This window comes from Nothobranchius furzeri, chromosome 8, assembly GCF_043380555.1.
Source record: "Nothobranchius furzeri strain GRZ-AD chromosome 8, NfurGRZ-RIMD1, whole genome shotgun sequence".
NCBI lineage: Eukaryota > Metazoa > Chordata > Actinopteri > Cyprinodontiformes > Nothobranchiidae > Nothobranchius > Nothobranchius furzeri.
In genome coordinates, this window is record NC_091748.1 from 77,698,381 (window position 1) to 77,718,169 (window position 19,789).

At 47.4% G+C, this 19,789-nt stretch overlaps 1 protein-coding gene across 5 annotated transcripts in view; it reads right to left on the reverse strand.

Annotated features, from left to right (window-relative positions):
- The window catches only part of ghrhrb (growth hormone releasing hormone receptor b), a 57,099-nt gene that overhangs the window by 36,466 nt on the left and 844 nt on the right, over positions 1 to 19,789 (reverse strand). For 4 of the 5 annotated variants that reach the window (XM_015971218.3, XM_015971217.3, XM_054751989.2 and 1 more), the window contains exons 1-2: positions 14,019 to 19,789; positions 9,817 to 9,925 (exon numbers count right to left, since the gene is read on the reverse strand). The exon at positions 14,019 to 19,789 is cut by the window's right edge. In XM_015971218.3, the coding sequence (XP_015826704.1) occupies positions 9,817 to 9,925; positions 14,019 to 14,108 (199 nt within the window). In that variant the 5' untranslated portion in view covers positions 14,109 to 19,789. The remainder of the gene's footprint in view (positions 1 to 9,816; positions 9,926 to 14,018) is intronic. The other variant, XM_054751988.2, reaches the window with a different exon arrangement.

Below are 19,789 nucleotides of genomic sequence, written 5' to 3' on the forward strand. Positions count from 1 at the left end.
GCTAGAGAGCAAACGAGACGAGTCTGACACGAACAATAAACCAACAAAATACTGAGACACAGACAGGGTTTTATACACTGGGGAGGATGAGAGGGAGATGAGCTGCAGGTGTGTGGGGAGAGAAATCAGGTGAACTCAATTACTAAACAGGGAGAGGGCAGTGAGTTGAAGAGGAAGAAAAATAACATGACCTAAGATTAAAGACAAAACCTAAAAACAAGAAGAGAAAAATAACTAAAGACCCAGTGGGGGGAAAGAAACACACTAAAAGAGACTAATAGATGAACAGCTGAAACTAAAGGAAAACACTACAGAAAGAAAAACTAGAGGGGCGTGACTAAGGGGGACCAAGGGAGCACATGACCTGGAGGGGGATACCTGGGGGGGGGACCTAGAGGGGCTGCAGATCTGGGGACACATGAGGAACACAAGGAGACACATGAGGGAGAGGTAGACAAGGACACAAGAGGGCGCTAGGAGACACAAAAGGAGAACCTAGAGACGGATGGAGAACACAATGAGACACATGAGGGAAGACGCAGACGCCGACCATGACACAGGGTGGCTGGGCTCTCCCTTAAGCCGGGCGGACACTGTGCGACTTTTTCACTCGTAGCACTCAGCTTCAGCTCAAACTGTACAACTTCCTCTCAGGGCAGATCTCACGGGTCATGTGCTCACACTGTACGTCTGGTAGCAACACGTCAGACCTAAAATATGCTAAAAATAGCAGTTTTTACACAACACGTCAGACTTTTTTAGTTTGCCTGTTGTCCTTCGACACACAGGGATTTATGGGGGTTGGATGAAGAAAACGAAATAAAGAAAGTAAATCTGTGTTTTGTGATCAGTTTAGTTTGACATGAAGACGACAAACACTCTTTCTTGACAATCTTTGTAAGAAAACGTGTAGAAATAAAAACGAACAACGTGTGTTATTAGGGAAATAGCGGGCGAGCGGTGTTGATGCAGGATTGCGCATGCGCCGTGAGCGGTTCGGATACTTTTTGGGTCGCAGCTGCTCGCAGCGCCGCTTCAACAGTGCGATACCCTCACGAGGGACGAGCAAAATATCAAACACTCCAGAAGTTTGTGCGAGCTCACGATTGTTGATCGGTAGCTGGTCACGTGGTGTTAATCGCCTCTCGTAACCCCCGTACACTACACGACTTGTGGAATCTCGCACGAGTGGAAAATCGGTTCAAAAAAGTGAAAAACTCGCACAGTGTCCGCCCAGCTTTAGAGATGGAGTGAGTAGCTCGGTCATTCGGGAGGGGCTTGGAGTAGACCTGCTGCTCTTCCACATCAAGAGGAGCAAGTTAAGGTGGCTCGAGCATCTAGTTAGGATGCCTATTAGACGCCTCCCTGGTGAAGTCCGACTGGGAGGAGACCTAAAGGGAGACCCAGGACACGCTGGAGGGACTAGGTTTCTCAGCTGGCCAGAGATCGCCTTGGGATTCCTCTGGAGGAGCTGGCCGAAGTGGCTGGTGAGAGGGAAGTCTGGGCCTCCCTGCTTAGGCTGCTGCCCTAAGACCCGACTCTAGATAAGCAGAGGAGACTGGATGGAACAACTAATGATTTGTAAAGGAAAATCAGGAAGATTAACAAGGCTACCCAAACCTTTGCATCCCACTGTATAAGGAAGTTGAACCTGCAACCTTCAGTCTGCATAATTTCTAACTAACTTCACCGGCGTGCTGCAACAAAACACGTCATGAATGTTTTGATACGTGAACAAACCTTTATAAGCCAAACCAAACCTACAAATCCACTTGTGACATTAGGCTGCTGCAGCGAGCAGCAACACGCTCCATCTCCTGGTAATTAGTTGTGAAAATGGCAGCTGAGGAGGACCTGAGAATATGAAGAGGGCAGAGCGGTTGAGCTGTGTGACGAACCGTGGAAATGTCAGCAGCAAAAGGAGACAGATGTGTGGAAACGGGCAAAGACACGAAAAAAAAACGAGGATTTTAAACACTTGCTGTTGATTATCGGAGATTAAAAAAAAGGTTTTAGAAACTCTACAGATGATTAATCCAGAGTGGGTGTGAGGTAACGGACAGAAGAATCTTATTCTACCTGCTGATTTTCTGTTTTATTGCTTTACTCAACTTCTGATTGTAAAATGTTTTTTCCTGATTTTTTTTTTCTAACTCATGTTTTTCACACATTGGGTCCTATAAAATTCCCAGTTGTTGCAAGAAGACAGATTAGCAAACCAAATTTCATAGACATGTTTGATTTTCACCTTCCAGGTCTTAGTGCCATTTAAGCTGAGCGCTACCAACCAAATGTTGCTATGCGTATGCATGATGACAATAAAGAATTCAAATCAGTTCAATTCCAGACAAGAGTTGGAAACAAGTTCTAGATAGAGGTCGGCCATCTACCAAACATTTATCCAATGTTTGTCACTATTATGTTACCTACGTCATTTTGCCCATAACAACACATCAAAAGAATGAAAAGATGTGTGTGGGTTGCGGATGTTCATGTTTTACATGCTGTTGTACAGATCAGATGGGTGGAGTCATGTGACTCCACCCATCCGATCTGTAACAAGAAGGGAAAGGAAAAAAAGGAGTTTTCCTCTCCACTGTCACTGCATGCTTACTTAGAATGAGGATTGTTGTAAAGAATCTGACACTAGTCAGTGACTCGATGCAACCTGCTGGGTTCCTTATATAGAAAACTTGTTACTGATTGGCTTAATGACCTGACCTGTACTGGAATGTTTACTGTGTGAAGGTCCTTGAGACGACTCTTGTCGTGATTTCAATTTAACTGAATGAGGAAATGAAGGATGATTCAAATGTTGAAGCAGAGGCAGCAGGTAGCGGCCAGCAAAGGCCAGCGGAGGCCGGTGAAGGCCAGCGGAGGCCATCAGAGGCCAGCAGAGGTCAGTGGAGGCCAGTAGAGGTCAGCAGAAGCCAGCAGAGGTCAGCGGAGGCCAGTAGAGGGCAGCAGAAGCCAGCGGAGGCCATCAGAGGCCAGCAGAGGTCAGCGGAGGCCAGTAGAGGCCAGCAGAGGTCAGCGGAGGCCAGTAGAGGCCAGCAGAGGCCAGTGGAGGCCAGCAAAGGCCAGCGAAGGCCAGTGAAGGTCAGTGGAAGTCGGTGAAGGCCAGCAGAGGCCAGCAGAGGTCAGTGAAGGCCAGCGGAGGCCATCAGAGGCCAGTGAAGGCCAGCGGAGGCCATCAGAGGCCAGCAGAGGTCAGCGGAGGCCAGTAGAGGTCAGCAGAAGCCAGCAGAGGTCAGCGGAGGCCAGTAGAGGTCAGCAGAAGCCAGCAGAGGTCAGCGGAGGCCAGTAGAAGCCAGCAGAGGTCAGCGAAGGCCAGCAAAGGCCAGCGGAGGCCGGTGAAGGCCAGCAGAGGCCAGCAGAGGTCAGCGGAGGCCAGTAGAGGTCAGCAGAAGCCAGCAGAGGTCAGCGGAGGCCAGTAGAGGCCAGCAGAGGTCAGCGGAGGCCAGTAGAGGCCAGTGGAGGCCAGCAAAGGCCAGCGAAGGCCAGTGAAGGTCAGTGGAGGCCAATGAAGAGCAGCAGAGGCCTGCGAAGGCCAGTAGAGGCCAGTAGAGGTCAGCAGAGGTCAGCGGAGGCCAGCAGAGGTCAGCGGAGGCCAGCAGAGGCCAGCAGAGGTCAGCAGAGGTCAGCGGTAGAGGCCAGCAGAGGTCAGCGGAGGCCAGTAGAGGCCAGCAGAGGCCAGGAAAGGATAATGGAGGCCAGCAGAGGTCAGCAGAGGCCAGCAGAGGCCAGCGAAGGCCAGTAGAGGCCAGCAGAGGTCAGCGGAGGCCAGTAGAGGCCAGCAGAGGTCAGCGGAGGCCAGCAGAGGCCAGCAGAGGTCAGCAGAGGTCAGCGGTAGAGGCCAGCAGAGGTCAGCAGAGGCCAGTGAAGGCCAGCAGAGGCCAGGAAAGGATAATGGAGGCCAGCAGAGGTCAGCAGAGGCCAGTGAAGGCCAGCAGAGGCCAAGAAAGGATAATGGAGGCCAGCAGCAGCGATTGAATGCTAAAAGTTGTCCAACAGTTGAAGGAGTTTTTTGAGAACGGACTTCTCAACCTAAACTATCGCTGCCACTGCTCCCTCTAACTGCAGCTGTACGGGTTGCTATCGTCCATTTATTGTGATCAAGGTGAACTGCTCAATATATCGTGATATTGATTTGAGGCCACATCACCCAGCTCTAGATCTAGATCTAGAAAATAAGTCTAATCTAAAGTCTGCACTCAGTCTCCATCTGTCTTTGTTTCCACCATGGGCTGACCAACATCTCCTCTACACGGTGGTAACTCAGGTGAATATTCATGGATTTGAAGCTCATTAAAAGTGGATTAAACGTTAGCCTCCATGCATCTGAGCAGCTCATTAGTAATCACCCTTGTTTAAAATATTTATCACTAAAAGGCAGGCAGTTGCAAAGAAAAATGAATTTATAATCTGCTTTTCTTGACATTTCAGCGCGTGACTGGAACTGATCCCACACCTGATGCTGGCCATCGCCTCTGTGCTCAAACACAAACGATCTGGTTAATTATCAGCAGCAGACAGGTCGAAGGAACACTCGCCCGACCGGATTCAGCCCCGAACTCTTTAAAACAAGGATTATTTCAGGTGGAGTAAACACGCCTTTCAGACGTCAGCTCCGATGGAAAATGAAGAACAGTCACCCAGAAAGATGAGCTGTTCGAGTGTTTTGTTTTGTCTGAGGAGCCGAAGAAAAGACGAAGGAAGCTTCTCGCCTGGATCTACCTGAGAGCTTCGCACTGGCCTCTTTAATCCACATCTTCTCTCACCTGATTACTCCCTTTGATTGTTGGGAGGCTGAGAGGTGGTGATTTGATAACAGGAAGCAGCTGAGCTCTCTCTGCTTCTGATTAAAGAAAAGCAGTCATTAGATACAGGAAGTGCAATCAGCAGGCTGGCTGCATGAAGCGTTCTGGATCAGAATCACGTCGAACAACAAAATTAAAAAAACACCTTTTTACAAACTAAAGGAGTTGCGTGGGAAATCAGCGAGGTCCATCATCCAACAGTCTGACTGTCTTCTTATCCAGGACCCAGATCTGGTTCTGAGACACTTTTGGTTTGTTCAGAAGATGCTGAGGTGTTTTTAGGACTATCTGGACTAGATTAGTCCTGCAAAACCTGAGCGAGGGTCAGAGATCAGCTGAATGACATGCTTTTATCCCTCTGTTCTTTAGGAATTAACTCAAAGGTGCTAACGCTTTATTTTCATGTTTCATAACTTTGAGGAGCTCTTTTTGATGTCTGACCAAGTCAGAGGTCCAAAACAAAAATAAACATTTATCTAAAAAGGATCAGATTCAAGAACTAAAATGCAGGAAACAAGCTTCAAAATTACAAATAAAAACAGTAAAAGTTCTTTAGAAGGTCCAGAGTAACGTGGATACCAAGACCGCTTTAAACCTCTGATGTCACACATCCCATTATCCTGCCTCTGATGTCACACATCCCATTATCCTGCCTCTGATGCATCACAATGGAGTTTTAGCATGGCTTAGAGGTGCAACGTAGTGCAGTATGACATCACACGTCCACACCCCCACCCCCTGGCCTCTGGCCTCTGGCTGGAGGGCCATGAAGCCCCACCTCCCTGATGACCGTCGTTGTGTTTATCTGTTAGTCGTCAACAAACAGAGCTAAATAGTGGCAACATAGAATCCATCAGCATGGTTAACACACGTAGAGCTGTAGGCTGCACAAATAAACTACAGTAGGACAGTAAAGTTTTACAGGTCTGCAGCTGATAAAATACGCTGAGGGCCAATTCTAGTGGATGAACTACCCACATGGTGGCGGGCAAAGTCTCCTGACGTCAGACTGAGAGGATTCACTGGTGGGACGGGAAGACGAGGTCGCGGTGACACTCCGGAACAAGGAAGGTTGACTTAGTCGTGAAGTTGAGAAGGTTGATCGAGTCGATCGGCATCACGAACGATGACTGAATGCTGATGGCGTTGGCGGATGTGGCCAAGTAGACTCCAGGTGTGACATGTACAGGAAGATCTGGGTGAGGGGAATGCTGGGTATTGGAGTCCTGGGTGGGTGAGTTGTGGGTCTGAGGTGGCTGAGCGGAAGGAACCGTGACACATGACAGAATATAATAGAAATATATCTGCCTCACATGTCCAGAAACAAACGAGCTAAAGCCATCTAATGATTTTTGTGCTTTTGTTATACGCGCGACCGCGGGGACAAGGAGCCGGCCGGGGGACAGACCGAGCAGATACGGCGGCGGGGGAGGAGCTGTTCTGTTGATCAAACCTGAGAAATAAACGTGTGTGTGTCCCGCCGGTGTGCCATGTAGCTCTGTATGACCCGCCGTAGCAGTCTTGTTATGAAAATTACACAAAACGTGCTTCTGATTACGGTGCTTGCCCGTTAATTTCCAAACACAGGCGTTGTCACGACGATCGTTCAGCATCAACACGCAGAACGTGTGCGACAGGGTGAGTGTCACTGTATCCCGACTGATCAAGCGCCCTGGCTACTTGGCTACGGGGATTATACCTCTGGCTGACTGGTTAGCGTGCGTGACTCTGACCCGGGAGTCTGGGGATTGAATCCCGCCCGGGCACTCTTTTCTCCACCTTTCCACATGAAGAAGAAACCCTGTTACTCCTTCAGTGGGTCAGCTTCCGTCAACAACGAGGACAACTCAGCTAGCCAGGCCTTTTCACACCGCCAGCATCAGCTTACGTTCACAGCCTGGAGAGCAAAGAGCCAGCAGCAACATCCAGCAGCAAACCAGAGGCAGTGAGTCGGACCGCAGAAGGAAGCAGTGATGGCGGATCTCAAGCCTCGCTGCCGCCTGAGTCACGTCGAGTCTAGGAACAGCTCCTGCATCTCAACGCCTCTGCTCCCTCGGGATCCTGCACTGTGGGACCGTTACGGAGCAGCTCTGAGAAAAAGCGATTTACCGACGGCCTGCAGCTTTCCTGAACCGGGCCACCAAGTATCCTGCATCGGTGTCTTAGTCCACACTTGGGAGTAGGACACGCTTCCTCACCAAAGATCTGCTTCACTTCCAACTTTCAAACGATCATACTGCACCAAGGGAATGGCTCCTTTACTCGCCATCAACTGGATCAGTTTATTGTTGTGCCTGCAAACTTCTGTCATCCCGAAAGCATGCATTTATCCGTGGATTCTGGGGTTGGAAACATCCGGAGAGGGTTAGTGGTCATGAAAAGAGTGCAGAACATAGACAGGACATGCTGTCTTTATTACACAGATCGGAGTATGCATGCAGAGCGATGCTTCTCTTGCCCGACAGCGTGAGTCAGAACAGCAGTGCTAGAAAGAAGTCCTCAGACATGCGGTGGCTGTTATTACGCTTTTGGGATCGAGAGGATTGCCGTTTCCAGGTGACAACGAGCTGCTGGGCTTTGAGTATAATGGGAACTATTTGGGACCGCTTGAACTCATAGTGGAGTTGGCCCTTTTTAAAGGAGCGCCTTGAGAAAGGCGACAATAAGGGTAGAGGTAAGCCGTCTGTCTTGTCATCACCTGTGTGTGAAGAATTTATTTCAATAAAGGGTGAAAAAACTAAGCAAGTGATTGCAGAGGAACTCAAACCTGCTAAATATTTCTCTGTAATTGTTGATTCAACACCAGATTTAGCACATGTACATCCGCTCACAGTCGTTTTTCGTTTTGTCAGTGCAGATGGATGAGGATCAGCACCTCCAAATCTGAGACCGTGGTTCTCGACCGGAAAAGGGTGGCTTGCCAACTCCGGGTCAGGGGAGAGGTCCTACCTCAAGTGGAGGAGTTTAAGTATCTCGGGGTCTTGTTCACGAGTAAGGGTAGGAGGGATCGGGAGATCGACAGGCGGATTGGTTCGGCGTCTGCAGTGATGCGGACGCTGAGCCGATCTGTCGTGGTGAAGAGGGAGCTGAGCCAGAAAGCCAGGCTCTCGATTTACCGGTCGATCTACGTCCCAATCCTCACCTATGGTCATGAGCTTTGGGTAATGACCGAAAGAACGAGATCGCGGATACAAGCGGCCGAAATGAGTTTCCTCCGTAGGGTGGCCGGGCTCAGCCTTAGAGATAGGGTGAGGAGCTCGGACATTCGGGAGGGACACGGAGTAGAACTGCTGCTCCTCCGCATCGAAAGGAGTCAGTTGAGGTGGTTTGGGCATCTGGTCAGGATGCCTCCTGGACGCCTCCCTGGGGAGGTGTTTCGGGCATGTCCTGCCGGCAGGAGGCCCCCGGGTCGACCCAGGACACGTTGGAGAGGTTACATCTCCAATCTGGTCCGGGAACGCCTTGGGGTCCTGCCGGAGGAGCTGGTGGAGGTGGCCGGGGAGAGGACGGTCTGGAGCTCCCTAGTTGGGATGCTGCCCCCGTGACCCGGACCCGGATAAGCGGAGGGTTAGCCTCTCCGATGCTAACACCAGCCTATCCATGCTTAAGGTCCGTCAAGGAGGTAGGAAATCCAGCTAGTGCCTAGGCACGCTAATGGCTAGCCTCTCCGATGCTAACAAAAGCCCATCCAGGCTAACGCTAGCCTATCCAGGCTAATAGACAGCACAGGGAGTGTGTGAACCAGTCAATGACCAGCCGAGGGCTGCTAGTCCCTAGTGCATCTAGTAGTAACACTGGTAAAGGTGCTATTCCTCAGTAAGCAGCGCCAGCCTCTCAGTTACCGGCGCCAGCTTATCATTAATCAGGTCGGTAGTTTGCTTCAGAATTTATATATCCTCCTGCTGCTGGGCAGTAGTCTTAATTTTGGCCCCCATACCGCGCCATATACGTGCTGCTGAACAGCTGAGTCAGCCCTCGAACCAGGCGGGCTGGAGCAGAAAACGGGTCTGTTTTCAAATGTAACGTTTTTTTAGTGACTTGGCAGATGGGAGCACAAACCCTCTCTGACTGTTACTAGAAGCAGCTCGGCCGTAAAACCCGACTAACTCCAGTAAACGTGACTGAAGCCTGACTCAGAACCTGTCCTTGTTTATGATAAAGGACTCAAGTTTGTTCATCAAACCCAGAAACCAGGAATCAACTGGCCCATCAGACCCAGGGAGTCGGACGCTTTTCTGTTCTTTAATCAAACGTCTTCACGTCTCACAGTCACAAACATTTAGAATAGGACAGAAACCCTTTAACTGTCCCTCGGCTGGGCCACTTTGATGTCACAGTTTAATACAACTACAAAATCATTTAGAATTTCTTAAATAAAAATTTAGCTGATTTAATATTTTGTTTAGCAGGTTCAACTTGAAACTGAACAATAAAATATTAGTTTATTCATTAAAAAACGAAATGCTGTGGCTCTAGGAGACTTCCAACGTGGTGGTTTAGGCTACGCTTCCCTGCTCCAGCGGTCCTGATTCACCTCTTCAGCAGCTCATCAAGCTCTGCAGAAGACCTGCTGATTCTAATCAGGGGTGTTGAAGCAGGGAAACGACTAAAACATGTTGGCTACGAGCTCCCGGGGAAGGGAGTTGTCTACCCTAGCTTCAAGGCCAGAAGTGGTTTGATGGGGATTTGAGTTTAAATGGTTAAAAGAGCTAAAATAACAACTCGGTTCTGGTTTCATGGAAGCAAAAGAACAGGAAAAAAAAACACGAGATGTTTTTAACTTCTGAAACAAACTTATTTTGCTTTATTTGAGCTAAGATAAAGAAACCTTATGAAAGTGAAAACACTGATGCTAATCTCGGACTAGAGATTGAGTAATCCCAGTCATTCCCTCGCCTCCCAGCACAGAGCCAGTTAAACCCAGAGAGGAGCGGCTGGTTGCTCCACGACCACCTCCTCTATCTGTTTCTCCATGGCAGAAGAAGAGCACTCTGACCTGCTTTGGAGGTGTGGTTGTGTTCCTCCTGTTGGAGAACCTGGCTGCATTGTTCCTGAGCCTCCATGTGCTGCACCACCAGAGCGCAGTCTGGGTGCATGGACTCCGTCTGAAAAGCACAGAAACATCCCGTTAGACTCTGAACCACACGGCTGCAGATTCCTGCGTTTGCATCCCTCATCAGCCTGCCTGCTGTAGAAGAGTTTCCAGTAAAAAGCTAAACACTTGTTATCTATTTTAGCCCGGTGGTCTACAAACTCCCCTTATTTACATGAACACACTGCAGTCAGAGCCGCCCTCTCAAACGAGCGAGATAATAACGGGACATCTGTCCTCCGGGGCCCCAGAACGAGCTCTTTAGCTGTTTGATGATATGAGGAGAATCTGAAGTGACTCACGCGTCTGGCAGATGTTTTAATAACTTCACCTCATGAAGGGTAACACAGTCTGATTGTGCCGGAGACAGAAGACCTTAACTATCATACCCTGCAGCCTGAATGCTAACGCTTTGATTCAGTCGTTGTCCTGATGGGGTCTTTCTCTCCGGGCGGGCGGGGGTCGGCTCAGGTCAGCCGCCGTCATTTGCATCTAAATCGTCTCGGCGATGAAAAGGAGAGATTATTGTAAGGTCTGTGACATCATTACCGCGAGTCTGTGTGATGATTTCAATCTGCATTTACAGCTGGAGCCTTTTGACTCTCGGGTAAATTATACTGAGACGTTTCTGGTCGGTCAAGCGGCTTCCTGTCTGGGTGACATGTAGTTTGGTGTCTGGGTTACGGGAGATGAATCCCACTCTTGTCCCCGAGTGATAATTAGGACTCAAGTCAATTAGCTTTGCTCAAAGGCTGGGGAATGTCAGAAACGCGGGTCAAAGGGTGATAAAAGCCCTTTCCTGGCTCTCTGATAAAAGCATTTTAATAAATGTTGTAAAATGAAAATGAGCACAGTTTTAGTAATATTTGATTTCCTCTTTCATCTCACTTACGGACGAGTCGTCACCAGAATAAATGCATAAATAGAGTTGATCTTTTTTTTTATCCCATTGATTTTAAGTCATTCACTGCAAATGACGACTTTACTGTGTGGGCGTCGGACGAGCCCCCGCACCGTGAGAACAAACATCTCAGCTCTAAAGCCGATCTTCATCCGCGTACGTCACACGTCACGTGATCAGGAAGCAGAACATCCATGTGTTAGGAGATTGTTTTGGGCCGCCGCTGTAAAAAAAAAGTGAGGCGCGTACCGGAAAAGCTTCTGCCGATCACAATTCAACAACAGATTATGAAAGAACGCTCGAAACGCGCGGATTTTTCCTGATGTAAGAGGTGAGTCTCCTCTTTGTTTTGGTTGTTTTGGCGTCGACATCATCCTAGCGTGCAATGTTCTGTGACTCTTAAGAAAAAAACAGTAAAAACAGTGAGAAACGTTGGCAGCGAAGGGCTTTAGCGATCAGGAAACGGCTGGCAGCGAATGAGTTAAAGGGAAGCTGGAGAAGGTGTGAAATAAGACAAACACACATTTTGTCTGAATGATTATTTGGAAAATAGAAAATGTTGCGTCAGAGCTCAGTAACGTTACCCGTGGAGTGCCACAGAGACGAGTTATCGGACAAAAACCTTTTATTCCATTCATCAACGGAACCCAACTATACTTTGCTGATGATGTAAATCTATTTGTTCTTGGTAAATATGAGCATAGAGGTAAATAAAATACTTTATGAATAAACTCACTAAACATTAAAAATGTCACAAATGTATGGTATGACTCAGAAAATACACGAGAATGTTAGTGTGAAAATGTTAAGAGAGTACATTAGACTCTGTTATTGATTTTAAATAAACAGATTATTCGTGTTGTTTACATCAAACCAATAATTATTTCATTTAGAGACAAATTAATCCACAAAGCTTTACTTTGTTTTGAATTATTTTAGTTTTGTATGGAGTCATGGGCATCTTCCTGTCAAACCACAGTGGAATCGATAGTTTTCAGTTCCAGAAAATAAAAATAAAAATCCTCCGTAGACAGAAAATGTCTATGACGTCAGCGTCAGTGAACCAATGCCGAGGCCAAAAGGCATTTTTAACGGTGTCTCTGCCGTCGAACATCTCTGATGTCAACTTTAAAATGTGCATCTCCCTTTTGATCTTCAAACCCGCTTTAAAATATGATATTTGATGCTTATAAATGAAGTGTAACGGTTCTTGCAGGGTCAGCCATGAAGAACAGATCTTGATGAGGAGGTTGTGTTGGTTTTATTTATGCAGAAGAAGTGTTGCGTGTGTCTGGAAGCCACAAAGTCCTCCACAAGACTCAACTTTCCAACTTTAATAAACTACTCTTGTCCGGTCTCACAGAAGGAATTCCTCACTTCACAGGTCCATCACAATCATACTCTGTTTTATACAACGAATGTCTGAAAAATGATTTTAATGAGTCTTGATTACGCAGCAGGATTGAATGAATCAACATAAGGTTATGTTATATTCTTTTATATTTTAGAAGAAGAAAAGATCTTTTCTATGGCGCCTCTGAGGATAAAAATCCCGAGGCGCTTCACAAAAACTAATAATTTAAAATATAAAAAAGAATTTAGAAAATGATTAACATGTTAAAAATGATTTAAAATTTAAAGAGAGAGAGAGAGAGAGAGAGAGAGAGAGAGAGAGAGAGAGAGAGAATAGGAAAGAGGGAAATCAGAAGTAGGTAGGGAGAGCAGAACAAGGAGAGGGTGATGGAGGTCACACCAAAGCCTGAACAGGTGAGTTTAAAGGAGGCCACTGAGTCCACTGTTCTCAGGCTCAGGGGGAGAGAGGTCCGGAGTCTGGAGATGATCTGTCATATTCTTTTAGGGTGACGGTGGCACAGGAGTCAAGTGCTCGCCCTGTTGTCGGAAGGTTGCAGGTTCAAGCCCTGCTCAGTCTGTCGCTGCTGTCGTGTTCTTGGGCAAGACACTTAACCCACCTTGCCTGCTGGTGGTGGTCGGAGGGACCGGTGGCGTCTGTGTACAGCAGGCCTCGCCTCTGTCAGTGCGCCCTATAGGGCAGCTGTAGCTACATTGTAGCTCATTCCCACCAGAGAGTGAATGGGTGAATGTCTGACTGTGTTGTAAAACGCCTTGGGGGGTTCCAGGAGCATTCTCTCCTCCCACGAGTCAGAAGCATCCTCTCCATCCTATAAAAGAATCCGATCACATCGAAGGGAGCCTCAGCAGGATGTGGCAAACGTGACATCACATCTTCCGGGCTGGGCCTCTCTGCTCCGGCTACCTGTGGCCTTTAGAATTGATTTGATGGTCCTGCTGCTCGTTGAGGAGGAAGAGGCTGGACTCGCCCCCGGCTGCAGACGGGGGCGGAGGCTAATTTGATGTCAGGGTTCAAAAGAGAGTCAGCAGCAGGAAACCGGAGGAGGACAAATTTCATTTCAGCTTCTCAGTTATTTGGAACGTCTACTTAAGTTTTTATTTAATTCTTCAATTTACCATTAAGGAAACAACATGAGAACAAATTACTGCAGAAACAATTCAACAGGTTAGAAGTTGCAGCCTTTAAGAGGACCAGGTTCAGAAAAATCTATCAGAAACATTCCTCTTCACCCTGGATTATTTTTATTTCAATCCAGTTTATGCATTTTATAAGAAAAGGCAAAAAATATTCTCTTTGCAGCCGACAGCAGAGACAGGCGCATCCATCGTAATGGAGCCGCAGGAGGCATCATCCTCTCATTGATTTATTCTAAGGTGGACGTGTTTTATTATACATCTGCGTAAGAGCGAAGGAGCGTCAGAAGTTTATCTGGAAACAGAGAGGGCGGTGTGTTGTTCATTAGATCTGATGGTTCCAGGGGAAATAACAGAGCAGAGTGAGTCTTCATCCAGGGAATTATGGTCCTAAATCACAGGAACTTTCCACCATGAGGCCAAATAAAGCAGAGAAAAGCTCATAAATCCACATAAAAGTTTTACTTAACTTCATTATAACGTTAGAAAAACATTCTGCAGGTTTCACCCGTTTTGCGCCATTTTAACAGTTTTACTGCAAAATGTTGCAGGAGCAAGAGAAAATAAACGTGAAACATGATAAAACTGCAAATGTCACCGCAAAACATTTATTTAGGAGTTTATTAAATGTTGTAATAATAAGTGACGCCTGTGTGCCGTTAGCGGCAGCTTTGCTAATTTAGAGTAAATCTGGGCTCACCGTTTCCCAAATCGTCAGTTGCAGGATCAGAACCAGGTGCGTCCTACCGAACCTCCAGCCTCCGGAACCCGTCCTCCGGTGCAGAGTCATTGTCGTTGACAGTTAAGAAAGTGAATAAATGAAGAGAGTTCTCAGTTTAACTTTAAATTAGAAAAACTCTTCTGCTGGTCAATTACAACAATCCGTCAAGTGAGCCGCTCGGTGTCGGTGTGTGTGTCGGGAGTCTCCGGTGTCCGGTGCGTGAGGATGTGCGCATGACGCGCGGAGGAGAGCCGCCGCTCGACTGAGCCGGAGGAGGTGCGCTCCTCCCTCAACAGGAAGGAGGAGGAGAGACAACGCACGTGTTTCATCTGGAGTTTATAATTTCAAACAATTTGCTTTAAATTGGATTCATCTGTTGTTTATTATTAAAGTTCTGTATTTATTAGGAACGCCAGTTCAGCTGCTTGAAAAAAATCATGAGGCGTCCCACAAGAATAATAAAACATATCAACAGATCCCCTCTGGTTCCAAAGGTTTGCAGAACCAGCGGCTGCTCCAGATGGACTCCAGCAGCAGAAGATCGCACCAGGTGTCTCTCCTGCAGCTAAGAACAGGAACCTGAGGCTACAATTCACCTAGGATCACCAGAACTGGACCAGAGGAGATTGGAAAACCTTTCTTGGTCTGATCAGTTTGGACTCAGCTGGGTCATCCCGCCTTGTATCAACGCCTCAGCATGGTGGTAATGTGATGATGGTGGTTCCTGTCCCACTGTGGACTCAGTACCACCTAAACCCCACCTGAGTGTTGTCTGACCATGTCCATCCCTTTAAAACCACATGGGCCATCTTCTGACGCTATGTCCAACAGGACAATGCACCATGTCTCTAACTGGTTTCTAGAATATGACTGTGGGTTTACTGGACTCATACGACCTCCACGGACACCAGATCTCAGCCCAGAACCTTTAGGATGTGGTGTAACAGACAACCCCCCAAGGTGCTTTACAACACAAACAGTCATTCACCCAGACACACACACACACATTGTAGCCACAGCTGCCGTGGAACATACCAACAGAGGCGGGGCTGCCATGAGCAGATGCTACCAGTCCCGCTGACCACAACCAGCAGGTAAGGAGTCTTGACCAAAGGCACAACGACAGCAACAGACGGAGCTTGAACCCGCAACCTTCCGCGCACATGACTCCTCTGTCAACATTGCAGCTTGGAACGGGATGGAGTTGATGTTGGAGAGGGATGCAAACATGCCCATTAGGGCCCCCATGTGGGATCTCTCTGGGCAAAAGTGTGACCCACGAAGGGTTGCCCACAGTCAGACCTATGTAGGGCACATGTGGGCACCATCATTTGGAGAGTCCAAAGACACCCCGCAACCGTGCTCCTCTGGCCCCACCATGGGCTTTAGTGGGCTGTGTCTGGGGTGAATAGGCAGGGAAAATCTACACTCACCCCAGAGTTAGCACACGAGGATCTTAAGTTTAAATGGGGTTTATATGTCTTTTCCCACGTGGGCCCCTTTGGGATTTAGTTCAGAGCCACCCACCGACATATATCTGCCTAAATCCATCTATTCTGAGCCCTTGTGGGAGGCCCTGCGCCAGCCCAGTGGATGTTTGCACTTATGTGTTAACTGTGCTTATTTCTATGGCCACCCCACAGTGGCCTTGTTGGTGTCAGTCCATGTGGGAAATCCAGCGTTCTGCCCAATTTAACCCAAAAATCACTCAATCTGTGGGTAGTCTTTGGGCACATAGAAGTCACGTTGAGAAATTCTTCTGCGAAAACTGTTGGATTGTTCATTTGGGCTGACACAGGGCAATTGTGGGTGGTCTTTGGGCACATGATACTATGGAGTGCCCGTAGAAATCCCCATGAGGCACTTGGCAGACTGTTGGATTCCCTACATGGGCTGACAACAAAGGGCCACTGTGGTTAGCTATTCCCACTGTGGGGTGCCCTCAGAACTCACCTAGAGGAACTGAACTGGGTAGACCCCTGAATTCCCCACATGGACTGACACTAACAGAGCAACTATATGGGTAGTTTTAGGGCAGATCCCACTGTGGGGTTGTCACGTATCAAAGGGGTCAATTTTTCACCATCTAACTGACACAGTATAACCTTTCATACACGCTAGAAACTGGGACAGAGCCAGCTGGGTATATCATGGACTCCTGGAAACAGTGGAACTTGATATGCCTGTCTCAACTGTCAGTAGAGGATTCTGAAGATGTTTGGATATTTGGCGTTTTGGTGCCGGGATTCCTGCTGTTTGGCCTGAGCGGTTACCTGGCATACCGGAAAATTAATGAGCTTTTGAGGAATATTGGCTTATTCCCGGAGCTCAGGGATGGAATGCATCGTGCTGTAAACTCACAGACTCATATAATTGTCGAAATGAGTCGTAAGCTTGGAACTTTGGCTGAGATTCAGACTCTGGCACAGAAGGTTGATTCGATCAAGGAGAGAGTTGACAGATCAGCACGGATTGATAATACCATTATTGGGACCTGGAGGGGTTGAAGACCGACAGAACTGTAAGGCAGAGAGGAAATTATCTCTGTCTGTACCCAAAACAATTCTTGTTATCTGAATCTGGTGCCCTTGAAGCCTGTGAGGCTGAAGTGAAAACTCCCCTCAGAAGAAATGTGGAATGTTGCTGTCGCTATGGAAACCATTTCTCCCTATCCCAGCCTGGGCGGGACTGTGACCGGTGAAGGCCGTGGAACCGTATCTAGGAGCCAATGTGCCCTCTAACCCATTATCTCCCTCCCATGTCCAAACGGAGGTGATGAGCGCTGCTCTTGCGGCTGCACGCACTGAAGTGAGGAGAGTCCCAACCCTACCTCCCCACCTAGTGGATACTCATGTTGTGTATCGTCTGAAGTCTGTGTGCATTTCTGTCTGAGGTGTTTTTTTGCATAGCAAAGCAATCCTCTCTGTCGGGGTAACTCTGAAGTGCCTTTTTTTCCCTCCCCCGACTCAATCCTCATATAAACCCTCTTGATCTATAACGGTAGCACGACTCGTGTTGCGAATGACCACAGTCACCAATTCCTGTCATGCATCTATGTATGTATGTCTGATCTTGGAATTGTGTGAACTGAAACAACTGAATTTCCTTTTGGGATTAATAAAGTATTTTTGAATTGAATTGAACGTTGAGGCTGCACCAGCTGGAGGATCCAGACGCACAAAACGACCTCTGCCCACTTATTGTTCCTCACTGCAGCCTCCCAAGGTCCTGCACTCTCTGCGTAAAAGTCAGACTGGTGATTCCTCACCTTAAATAAAAATCAAGAATACTTGAAGCACCTACATGAATTTACAGTTATAAGTTAAATAATCATTTGTGATGAATGAGCAAGATGTTTAAGTCAAATGTTTGAATGAGCTGTGCTTAAACCAATGATGGCTTTTTAGTGAATGTTGCTCTTACAACGATCCATTTCAGATCTTATGATCAGTTTGCGTTGATTTAACGAGTTAATCAATGTTTACTCTCAAACACATTACAATAAAATACATATTAAGGTTAATATTCACCTCACATAAGAGTTTTGAACATTCTTATTCACAGTGCTTTGTATCTGAGGAAGGTGTGGCTTTCTGAGGGATACCATACCATCATGGGCAGTGTACATCTGTGCGCTTAAAGAGCGGGTCAAGCCTGCCTCAGAGTCCTTCTCCACCCACGTATCAATTTTAAAAACTGCAACATTAGTAGGCGTTGCCTGGCGGACTGAGAGGGCGGAGCCACGGCAGTGACAAAGTCGGATGGGTAATGAGACGATGCTAGCTCCCTTCACTCTGAGCAGTCACTAGAAGTGGAGGACGTTTCTCCCCCTCCTTACCCAGACACTTGAGAAGAAAGGAACCAAGTCTATTTGGAGGAGACAAGCGGACCTGAGCCTTATTGTTTTGAGCTTGTGAGTTGCCTGAAACTACCGGAGCCGACCCAACAGAACCAGCACTGAATGGTGAGTAGCTGTTAGCCATAGCATTAGATTAGCTGCAGGGTTCGGCTCCACGGCCCTAAAAAGCTAGTATTCAGCATGTTTTAGAGGTTTATCTGCATCAACACACCTGGTTTTAATCAGCAGCAAATAGCTTAGCTGCTGAACAGCTAATCTAACCTGTTAAAGCAGGAAAACCACTGAAACGTGCTGGATAGCAGCTCTCTAGGTCACGGCCACCTACACTGGGCTAAAGTTACTGTCTGCTGCAGAGAAAGTTGTAAAAATACCCCAAGAGAAAATGATGCTGTCATGTGTTCATTTACAGTTCACTTTGAAAAGAACACAATCTAAACCTGCGCATCAGAGTGTTAGCCTGTGCATCCAGTAGGCAGCGCTGTCTGTAGATGTCCACATCATCTGTCAGATCAGCAGATATGTGCAGTCCCAGATATTTAATCATGGTTCAAGAACACCACCTGATGCAGAGAAGCCTGGAAATACCAGCTTACCGTCCTCCTTACTTCTCACGATGATGTCAAACTCTGACCCAGACGGAGAGCAGACCCTCAGCAGCTGCTGAGAGCCAGCACTGTGCGGACCGAAGATCACTGCATCATCTGCATACCTATGTGGTTTATTATTGTCCCTCCAACCACACATCCAGTTCTCCAGTCACTGAGCCGCTTGGACAGCTCGTACGTATAGACATAAAAAAAAAGGAGACAGAATACCTTCTTGTCTAACTCCATTACAAACCTTAAAAGGAGAGGACACACAAGCACCCCGTTTAACAGACTGGTGAGTGTACCAGCAGGATAAATCCTAATTAGGGACTTAACCCCCTGACCTGTAGTTTTTTAGTTTACACGATCCAAAGCCTTTCATGCATCAATAAAACCCATAAAAAGGGTGGAATGAGGGGCGTGTGCAGGGAGTGGCCTGGGGTAGCACATGCCCCGCTTGAAACTGAAAATGTATAAAAACACATGAAACCTGAACAACATGTGATTAGTTTAAATGACTGAACAAAACTGAGATTTCCAGGTTTCTCTCGTTCTCACAGGATCTGCAGGCAGCAGCTGGAAGCTGCAGGATGGTGGACCATGATGTCAGAAGGTTCTTCTTGACATTTTTACTTCACTTGGAATCACTTCCAGAATACCATTTTGATCATTTTCTGACACTTGTGGGTAAACGTTTCCTATCCTCATGTGGTTAGAAAGGCCAGTTTCAGGTTTTTTGCACCCTGGATGACGTTTCCCTCCTCAATCCTAAAGGTTGTTGATTTATATCAACATTTCAGGGCTGGAGACAGTCCAGCAGACAGGACGATTCACTTCAGTAAATGTAACTGTTCCAAAATGAGACGGTCTTCTTGGTGGTTTAGAAGACTCGGATCAAGTCACATCAGGTCCATGTGGGCAGAAACAAGAATGACCTGAGATGAACAGGTGCAGGTGAGCAGGGCAGTCAGGTCTCAGAGGACTCTCAATCAACTCATAAAGGTCAAAGGGCACAAAGACCGTTCAAACACCAGAAACAACAAAAACGTAAAAGATCTGATTCAGAAACCTCAAAGAAGAATCCCAGAACCAAAACCATGGAACGGATGGGGATAATTCCAACACGTTTATCAAAGAACAAACACAAATGATCCAGGTTTATCTTCATCACGGAGATTTAGTTCTGAGAGTCAAATATTAACACCATCCATCCATTTTCTGAACCCGCTTGTCCACGTGGGGTTGCGGGGGGGCTGGTGCCTATCTCCAGCGGTCAACGGACAATCAGGCGGGGTACACCCTGG